The sequence below is a fragment of the Lolium rigidum genome, chromosome 7 (genome assembly GCF_022539505.1).
Source record: "Lolium rigidum isolate FL_2022 chromosome 7, APGP_CSIRO_Lrig_0.1, whole genome shotgun sequence".
NCBI lineage: Eukaryota > Viridiplantae > Streptophyta > Magnoliopsida > Poales > Poaceae > Lolium > Lolium rigidum.
Window position 1 is genome coordinate 120,363,691 of NC_061514.1, and position 10,456 is coordinate 120,374,146.

The 10,456-nt window shown below is 49.9% G+C and overlaps 2 protein-coding genes and 1 non-coding gene across 3 annotated transcripts; 2 read left to right on the plus strand and 1 right to left on the minus strand.

Moving 5' to 3' along the window:
- Positions 1–731: 731 nt before the first annotated feature.
- LOC124677518 (sugar transport protein MST1-like) lies at positions 732–5,404 on the plus strand. The gene is made up of 4 exons (XM_047213503.1): positions 732–985; positions 1,080–1,399; positions 4,197–4,829; positions 4,915–5,404. The coding sequence occupies exons 1-4, from the start codon at positions 850–852 to the stop codon at positions 5,359–5,361; spliced, it is 1,536 nt and encodes a 511-aa protein (XP_047069459.1). The 5' UTR covers positions 732–849; the 3' UTR covers positions 5,362–5,404.
- Positions 5,405–5,625: 221 nt separating this feature from the next.
- TRNAR-ACG lies at positions 5,626–5,698 on the plus strand. Its single transcript has one exon. It is a non-coding gene; the product is annotated as a tRNA-Arg (tRNA).
- A 494-nt stretch (positions 5,699–6,192) lies between these two features.
- On the minus strand, positions 6,193–9,290 carry LOC124675718. The gene is made up of 5 exons (XM_047211795.1): positions 9,180–9,290; positions 8,987–9,060; positions 7,868–7,997; positions 7,161–7,472; positions 6,193–6,698 (listed from the first exon to the last, which is right to left on the minus strand). The coding sequence occupies exons 1-5, from the start codon at positions 9,288–9,290 to the stop codon at positions 6,429–6,431; spliced, it is 897 nt and encodes a 298-aa protein (XP_047067751.1). The 3' UTR covers positions 6,193–6,428.
- Positions 9,291–10,456: the final 1,166 nt, after the last annotated feature.

Sequence of the window (10,456 nt, forward strand, 5' to 3'; positions counted from 1 at the left end):
CATCCCATCTAGGTAGCCGTAAAGCTGGGCACCATGAATATCCGGGAGCATATGGGCATGCCAGAGGAGAAAGTTATCACCGTTGAGCTTCTCGGTGACCACGCTGGTGAGAACGCCGGAGGTTGAAGACGACGGGGACGTGTCTCCGAGCGACATGGCGGCGTCAGGAGGTTCGATGCGGCGGCGTAGGCGACGTAGACGAGGGCTAGATGCGATCAAAGAAGCCTCGCTCTGATACCATGTAAAATAACAATATGGGATGCATAACCCTAATTAGGGCCGCATGTGGTGCTTATATATGGGCAAATATATGGTCCACCTTGTCATACAAGGGGTACAATACAAGAGATATATAAGGCTACATATACACGTATGCAGATACTTTAACAGCAACAACCCAGAGTGTGCATAAAACAGCTATCCATCTTACAAAATTACAGAGATCCAAATGGTCCTCAGTTGTAAAATATGCTGTTTCAAGCGGCAGCCATGCTATACGATCGATCCAACAGCTTGCCACCCGTACGTCGCGACCTGATCACTTGATCACGAGTGACAAGAGCTTCGGGATGCCATTTTTGTCGGGCTTGCTCAGGAAACTGGTCAATCCCACACTTCAAAAAGAAATGAATAGTTTGGCGCGGGAAATGGTGGCCAGCTTACGGGCGGCACCTAACAAAATCCTCTCACGGACACGCCTCCTGGTAGCTACTCACCAGTCACCAGCCCTATACAATACCGCACTGATCGGGCTTAGCTACCCCGCGCATCCAGTTTGTCATAGCCATTGATCAAGTCCGAGAGGGCTTAGCTACACGGTGGCAATTCAGTAAGGTGCGCTAGCTAGCGATGGCTGGTGGGGGATTCGCCGTGGGCGACGCCCCGCCCGGCGACTACGGCGGCGGCATAACCTTCTCCGTCGTGGTTACCTGCCTCATGGCCGCCTCCGGTGGCCTCATCTTCGGCTACGACATCGGCATCTCAGGTACCTCACGCCCGCGCGTATGCGTCGCAAATTCGCAATGCTGCAGTGTACAGACATGTCTTATTGTCACTGCCTGCAAATTTCGATCGGTCAGGGGGAGTGACGGCGATGGAGTCGTTCCTGGCGGAGTTCTTCCCGGGCGTGCTCCGGCGGATGGCGACCGCGCGGCGGGACCAGTACTGCGTCTACGACAGCCACGTGCTCACGGCGTTCACGTCGTCGCTCTACCTGGCGGGGCTGGTCGCGTCGCTCGCGGCCAGCCGCGTAGCCAGGGCGGTCGGGAGGCAGGCCGTCATGCTCGCCGGCGGCGCCTTCTTCTTTGCCGGCGCCGCCGTGAACGCCGGCGCGGTGAACATTGCCATGCTCATCGTCGGCCGCATGCTGCTCGGCTTCGGTATCGGCTTCACCAACCAGGTATATTTGGTAATTGGTACACAGTTATTTGAAGCTGCATAAGTAGAAACCAAACCAGTGAACTGACTAACGAATTTTAGCTATTTAAGCCTTTCAAACAGAGTACTCTGTTTTCACCAAGCGAAGAGTTTTGAGGTGGTTACTAGCTAGGTATAGAATGTTAATTTAAGCTACGTGAAAACAAAATAATGGAAAACAGCAAAATCTAAATTTGACACAATGGACTGAATTTAAGCAATTTCTGAACGGCTGCGGGTTGGCAATTTCGAAATATAAGCTCCTTTAAGAGATCAATTTATTTTATATTTCCAGAACACACCTTGAACATATCATTTTCGTACAAAAAGAGTGACCAAAACGACTAACATGGCACCATTAAATAGCTACAACACCACGTACACACTCACTCAACGTCGCACCCTTACAACACACTCTCGGACTAACCACACAAATAAGACTCGCCTTGTTCAAGCTCCCACCATGAATGGCGAGGAGGCAATACACATAGCCCGAAGACTACGTCGTGACTGGTGTTGGGCACCTCGGTGGCCCGAACCTAACTTCAAGATAGCACATACTCCCTCTGTTCTTAAATAAGTGTACGTTAGAATATGTCTTAAGTCGAACTATATTATTTTTTACCAACTTTTTAGAAAAAAAGCAGCAACATTTATGACACTAAATTAGTATCGCTAGATTCATCTTGACATGTAGTTCAATAATATAGTAATTCGATGTCCCATATATTGCTATTTTTGTGTAAAGTTTGGTCAAATTTGAAAATGTTTCACTTCTATAAAAGAAAAATAAGTATCAAGTTTAGCACCCTCATAATAAGCGCATAAGGCAGGACCTAACCCGACCAAAGGAAGCAGACACATGGGAACACCGGTAATGGTCTGCATTGTTTCTCGAAGGTTCACATTCTAAGGAGCAGCATATCTTCCCCTAGAAAGGAAGGATCCTGAAACAAACATATTTTCATCATTGACCAAGAGATGTTAGTACGGCCTTCATCTTCCTGTTAGAACTTCACGAACAAATGTACTCCTTCCGCCTCACAAAGGTTATCTGAAATTTATTAAAATTTTGATGTATTTAATCTCAAACAATCTTCATAGGATGGAGGGAGTGTTTTAGATAGAAAGACGTACCATCAAGTCTTACAACCGTTCGCAAATTGGAATGGTAGCTATATAGCTGGGTCCTTGCTTTGTTTGTTCGCTGTCTACATGGTTAGGTAGGACGAGTGGCTGGTTTTGAGTCAACTGGTCGCTCTCAAGTAATCCCGTCGCCAAATTGAATAGTGGATAGGTTGTCGCGTTTCATTTTTTGGGCCGCGTAGTTAGTTGGAACATGCAACTCGTGCAGGCAAGCATGATGCATCTCCATTTGACACAGCGTCAAGGTTGATTGGGAGTAGTAGATCCTATGTTCATGTCGTCCGTGCAACCCTACCTACCCATATATACCCGTTGAACGAAATGGCTGATCTGATCATTAATTGGTGGATTATATGGCAACTTTAGCCCGATACAAGAGGAGCAAATGTTGAAGTAAACATACATAAGTAAAATTTTACTCTTCTAGCGATGGCAGGACCTCACATATACGCAAAAAAAAAAAAAAAAAATCCCGATGGCAGGACCTACCTTATCCCTCAAATTTAACTCCTCAAATGAAGTGATCCCATATGGAAGTCTCTTAATATCCAACGATGGCAGGACCTAACCTATCCCTCAAATTTAACTCGATACAAGAGGAGCAAATGTTATTGGTATCTCTTAATATTAATGTATTTCCTTTATCGAAAAAAATATGGAAGTCTCTTTACATCTTCTTCTTTCTCGCTTTTTCTTTCCGGCACACGATGCATCATGCTCCTTGTATGCCAGCGACACCTGGCTCCTCCACACCACGTTCAACATCTGCCATGCGCCGCAGAGGTCGGTGGTCTACATGGATGCACATGGCCCGAGGGTAGTTCCTCCGGTTGTGGTGTAGACGAGACATTGCCATTGTGATGCAACTTCTCCGAGGACACGCATGCACGAGGTTGGCAACTTGCACTGCCCCGAGATGGCCTCATAGTCAGAGGTCCATGCGTTAGAGCCATCGGTCACCCACCGGAAGGTGCCGGTAAGGTTCTGGATGAAGGTGTCGAACGTCGGGATGCAGCTACATCGGGCGGATGATTCTTTTATGAATTTCCTCGATGGGTCGATGGAGTTGCAAGGGCGTTGGAGGTTCCATCGTTAAGGTCACCAGGGTGGTCGACAACCGACGACATGAGTTCCGGTAGATGCGAACTCGAGAATATGAATGGAAACTTTTTCGTAGATGAATAAAAAATAGGAGAAATGGGCGTGGCTCTTGACTTAGAGAAGTAAAAATATTTCGTCCTCAAAAGGTTTGAGGGATTGGCTGGGTGCAGTTTAGCCCCCTAAGATGATAATTTTAATCTAAACAATTTTAAGGTATCAGCTAGAAATGCCCTTTGAAACAGGTTTTCGCTCCGTTTTATAAAAAAAAAATCACCATGCAAGGTTCAAGTGCACGAAAGTACTCCCTTTCTAATTATAAGACGTTGAAGCATGCTGTTTTAGTGATGTAAAACGTCATACATTTACGGAGGGAGTAAATAGTGTGTTGGGCAAAAAAAAAATGCCTAATTACTAATACACACGTCATGATTCATGACTATGCTTCACTTGTCCGAAGTCGGAAGTACACGTGCAAACGCATGATGTGATGTGAGTATGTGATGTGACCATGCATGAGTGGCAACTAATGGCAGGCGGCGCCGGTATACCTGGCGGAGACGGCGCCGGCCAAGTGGAGGGGCGCCTTCACGACGGGATTCCAGCTCTTCCTCGGCATCGGCAACCTCGCGGCCAACCTGACAAACTACGGCGCCGCCCGCATCCCGCGGTGGGGTTGGCGGCTCTCCCTGGGCCTGGCGGCGGTTCCGGCGACGGTCATCCTCGTGGGCGCGCTGCTCATCCCGGACACGCCCAGCAGCCTGCTTATGCGCGGGCGGGCGGAGCAGGCGCGCGCCGCGCTCCGGCGCATCCGCGGGCCGAAGGCGGACGTGGAGGCCGAGCTGGAGGACGTGGCGCGCGCGGTGGAGGCGGCGCGCGACCACGAGCACGGCGCGTTCCGGAGGATTTTGAAGAAGGAGTACCGTCCGCACCTGGTGATGGCCGTGGCGGTGCCGCTGTTCCAGCAGCTCACTGGGGTGATCGTCATCGCCTTCTTCTCGCCCGTGCTGTTCCAGACGGCCGGGTTCGGCGCCAACGGCGCGCTGATGGGCGCCGTCGTGCTCGGCGCCGTCAACCTCGGCTCCGCGCTCGTGTCCGTCGCCACGGTGGACCGCTACGGTCGCCGGCCGCTGTTCCTGGCGGGTGGGCTCGTGATGATCATGTGCCAGGTACGCATGACATGCATTAAACAGGAGTGCTTCTTAGTTAAGCGAGACATTGCAACATACTGAAAGAAAGATGGTGATGGATTAGGTTGCGGTGGCGTGGATCATGGGGTCGCAGATCGGGCGTGACGGCGAGTCGACGATGGCGAGGAAGTACTCGCTGGCGGTGCTGGCGCTGACGTGCGTGTTCTCGGCGTCGTTCGGGTGGTCTTGGGGCCCGCTGACGTGGGTGATCCCCGGCGAGATATTCCCGGTGGAGGTCCGGTCGGCGGGGCAGAGCATCAGCGTGGCCGTCAACCTGGGCGCCACCTTCGTGCTCACGCAGACGTTCCTCTCCATGCTCTGCAGCCTCAAGTACGCCACGTTCATCTACTACGCGGCATGGGTCGCTGCCATGACCGCCTTCGTGGTGGCGTTCCTGCCGGAGACGAAGGGGGTGCCGCTCGAGGCCATGGGCGCCGTCTGGGCGCGGCACTGGTACTGGGGACGCTTCGTGCAGCCGCCGGCCAAGAACGCCGAGGCGCTCATAAACTGACCGGCCACGTTTCGCGTCGTTGTCGTCCGTCGTGGTTTCTGTTTCTCCGTACACGTACGGCCGTACGTGTTGTGTTCTTGTGGGAGTATGGGGAAGAAAATGCAGCTACTACTGTATTACAATTTGTTTGTCAAAAGGGTGCTGTACCGAATCAATAACATGGTCTCTGTAAGAAAATGACCACACATTTGTGTGTCGCGGGCTCGCGGCTTAGTCCAATTAGTTATTGTTTGTATAGTTAAAACTTCAAGAAAATTCAACAATGACTCCGTGGCCCAATGGATAAGGCGCTGGTCTACGAAACCAGAGATTCTGGGTTCGATCCCCAGCGGAGTCGTTTCCACCTTTTTGTGATGTGAAGTTGCTGACACGCTGAGCTGGTTATTATCCAATCGAATTAGATTACCAGGTATCACCCTTACTGAATGTAAGTCGTTTTCTTTCTTTCTTTTTGTTTAAGTTGCTGACATGATGAGCTGGTCATGATCTCATCGAATTAGAGTATACCAGGGATCACCAGGAGTAATCTTCGCTCTTTATATGCTGTAAAATTGGTGACCCATACTGAATGTATGTAACCCAAAGAGAAGTTAATACTAGTTCCTATTTCTGTCACGGTTGTTACCACGGAAATTCTGCTGGTACCAGCCTGACACATCTAAACTGTTCAAAATTTCTGCTGCACCTTTTGATATTCAATTGTGCCAGCCTGACACATCTAAACTGTTCCTGTAACTGTGTTTTGCGAATACATCTAAACTCATGTAAGCTCCAAATTACAGTCTTGTCGAAAGAGCTCATGAATCTAGCCCATAAAAGATTATTGCATAGGTTCTCAGTACGAAGAGATTAATACATAAGTAGCACAAAACAAGAATAGGGTCACACACAAACATGCAGGACATGGGCCGAGTCAGATTCTGCTGACTGGTACATTATATTAGGGCTAAGATATCAAACATATTTTAGATCTCTAAGCATGATGTGACCTCATGATCAAGAAGACCACGGCCTTCGCGCTTTCGAGATGAGGACTAGCCAGTCCCGATTAGAGCCTTCTACAATAATTAGATCAGTGCAATGCTGCTCTCGCCACCGGGCGGCTTCCGGACACCACCAAGGTAGTCTCGCGAAGACGCCTTTCCATCAGAGAAGATGTCGTTGCCACTCATCTCCTTAAGCTTCGCAGAGCTCAGAGACTTGTCAGAGCCAGGGGAAGTATCCTCCTTGAAGATGTTATTGCCTGTCAGCTCTTGGAACTTCTGGTTGTGAATTTTCTTTGACGTTTTAGTTGCAGGATCCTCACTGAACGTGATGTTGCTTGGACCTCCAGCAGGCTACAAAGGCATTCCAAGTCATGCAGATACATAGGAGTTAGATACTTACGCTAGCAGGGTATAAAAGGCCATCAAGATTTTGCTGATAGACAAGCAAGCAACAAATTGATGAAAATATTGTAATATAAGAAATACTATCAAACAATAATTGACTTGTTCCTGTGCTGACATCAGGCAACACTGCGAGTAGGCCAGTAGCCAAATTTGAGCATGTTTGTTAAGATGAAGCTAGAAGTGGCTTCCATTGGGTTGCCTGAACTGAGGTAACAAATCAGTGTAGCATTTAGCGTTCATGGAACAGAAGCACGTAGTGTATTTATTGAAGAATACAAATCAGCATCATGCAAGCACATCAAATGAGGAAAACTGGGCTGTGTAATGGGCTTTATGATGACTACCTGACTCCAAAAGGTGGCATAGTAATATACGGAATCGAAATCTCAACAGGAGCATATCACTTACGTGGGATACTTTCACTGATGTGTGGACGCTTCTTGGCTGTGGAAGTGCAAAATCCACATTCCCTTGTAGCTCCATATTACGAGCAGCCAATGGCCTCACCGGGGTCACAGGAGGTGGACCAAAGATATTGCTCCCGCTGAGCTCCTTGTTCTTGGATTCAGAAAGCTGCTTACTGGTTTTAGCTTCAGCATCACTCTCAAATGTACCACTAAGCTCTCGCTGCTTAGCCACTTCAGGCAGTGAGGATGGCTTCTTTGGAGAAACACTTCCATCAGCACTAAATGAGATCTGACTCATTCCAGCTACAGTTTGCTGTAATCGAAAGGTGCATCAGCGAATGATTGGTATTTAATATAAGTGAGAGACAGAAAACAAAGTTTGAAATTTAATTAATGTTCCTAAAACAAGAAGAAAACACAATCAAAGGATGTGGAAGATTTCAAACATCAAAGCAACATAACCTAACATTTGAGATAATGAGATATCTCCAGAGGTGCATTTTTTAAAGGTCTCAAATACCAAATACAAGTTTGTGTTAAAGCATGCCTTAAATTTAACTCAGTACTCTGTCTAGGACAGAGTGATTGCCCAAGAACACATACTAGTATTACTAGTGCAAGGAGCCATCACAACAATACCAAGAGGAGATACACATATTCATCAACCAAATAGGGATACCACGGCATGTTTCCAAGAACGTTAAGTACCTGGTACATCCTCACAGAAGTTCTGTTAGCGGTATTTGAAGACTCCGAATCACCATTCTCAGCCTTTTCAGCAAATATCCCGCTCCCGGTCATTTCTTTCATCTTCGAGCCAGACATCAATCTCCTTTCACTAAAATAAGCCAACAAGGTTGGAAAGTTATGGCAGAGTTCAATGCATCTCATATTCGAGCAAGTATAACATACTCCCTCCGGTTCAGTTTATAAGGCGCGCACGTCGTTTAAGAAAAACTTTGACCATATATTTTGTCAACAAAATATGAGATATATACCACAAAAGTTATACCGTTGGATTCATATTCAAGAGAAGTTTCTAACGGTATAATTTTTGTGACATATAATTCATATTTTGTTGACTAAATTAATGGTCAAAGTTTTTCTTAATCTACGTGCGTGCCTTATAAACTGAACCTGAGGGAGTATATGAATTAAAGGGACCTGACTAATTTTCTTAGCAAATGAAGCAAATCAGTTGCTTATAGCACTAACAACAAGAACATTGGTACTTCCAGATGCATGTCGTCTTTAAGAAACCAAAATACTACCCTTACCATGCACGCCTAGGTAATATTATCAGAGCCATCAAAGCATGGTAGGTAAAACATTTCAGAAACAATACTCACTGGAGTAGACAGAACTAGAAATATCTTCTTTTTTTTTGCGAAAAGAACTAGAATTATCTTTTCGTGATCTGGTTAAGACGGCAAGCACTCCACCAGATTCTGAGTCTGACACTTGTAACACACAAACATAGTTCACAAAATTGGACGGCTACCACACGACACGGCATATAGGCCACTAATTGATAGCTTTCTCTGTAGTACCACGCCAGAAATACCCAAATTTGAATTCCGCATATGCAGCATGTTTCTAGCTTCCCCTCTAGTACCACGCCATGAACACTCAAATTTGAATTAGGCATTTGCCATTTGCACCACCTAAATCACACATGTTCTAAGCTCGAGGCGTCGACCGGTCAAAGTACCACACATCCGAACAGAGCATTCATTACAGATAGATCAGATCGGGTCAATCAAATACAAAATCACAGCTCGGGCGGATCAGGCCGAAATGCGGCACGGGGAAGGCCCCAGATCTCACCTGTTGCTCAGATCCTCGGCGTCGTCCTCGCTGACCGGCGCGCCGAACATCGCCGGCGTGATCCCCCCGGCGGGCTGCACAACAAACAGGCACGGCAGCACCGAGGCACGCCCCAAAGTCAGGAAACGGCAAACATACTCGGAGAGACACGAGCAGTGACACGCGAGGCGGACGCCGTCGCGCGCGCGCTTACCTTGAGGCTGGGGCGGGAGGATGCGGCGGATGCGCCGGCGGCCGTGGGCGACCAGGTGAGCAGGTCGGCCGTGGAGGTGTGCGGGTTCCGCACCGGCACCGCCCTCTCCATTGCTCGCCGTGCGTGCGTGCGCCCGCCGCTGCTGCTGCTGCTGCTGCTGCCTTCTCTGCTTCGCTCGGACTGGCGAGTGCCGCTGCTGTTCTGCGTGGCGTGGGGTACTCGTGCTAGTACCGAAACCCATCCGTTCCTGTCGGCGTCACGGAACAGTTACGATGCGTTACGCTGACATGTGGGCCGGGAAATCTGTGGGGCCACTTGTCGGTGGGGTTCTGGGTTGGAATTGGAACGGAACGTGTTGTTTTAGGTAGGGGCCCGAGGGGAGCAGGAGATCCGGGGATCTGCGTGCTGGCGAGATATGGGTGGAGTTGGGCTACGTGCTGGGTGGTGAGTGGCTGAAGGTAGTAAAATCTGGCGTGTACGAGTGTAGAGGATCCATTCCTGCCTGGGTGAGGGCCGGTGGCGGTGGGCACGTGCCTTGCCATTGCAGTGTTCGAAAGTCCACATCTGGCACACCATCTACCGTTGTTTTGCTGACAATGGGGTCGCGTGTCTAGTGACGAAAGCGCGAGCTTATTAAGAGCATCTCCACTCGTCCCCCCGAACAGGCCCCCGGCGAGCGTTTTTTCCATCCGGACGCGCGCACTCACCCGCCGCGCCCGGTTCCTCGTTTTCGTCCGGATTTGGGCCTAAATCCATCCGGCGATCCCACGCCATCCCGGGCCCCGGGGAGCGCTCGGGACTCCGGACGGAAACAAAAGCGCGCGAAACGGCGCGAGGCAACTTCCCGCGCATCCGGTGGCCCCAACTTGTCTGGCGAGAGAAACCGATCGTCGTCCTCATCGCATCGTCTTCCGCGCGCCGTAAAGCCCGCCGCCGTCCGCACTCGCCGGCCACGCGGCGAGTTAATGTCGTCGTCTTCCGCGCACGCATCGTCTTCCGCGCGCACCAAAGGCCGCCGCGCGGCCGCCCGCCGCGGACGCGTCGCATTCCACGCGGCATTTAATCCCCGCGCCGCCCACGCCTATATACGCCGGTCCGATCACCGCGAGGCGTACCCCGTGCTCCACTCTCCCTCCACTCTCCCTCTACTCCCAAGATGGCGTTCTACGACGACGGCGGCGCGGCCAACAACGGCTTCCCCGCCGGTCGCTCCACGCGTGGGAGGGGCACCTCCTCCACCGGGCGGGGTACCCCCGCCCGCCGGACACGAGGCCTCC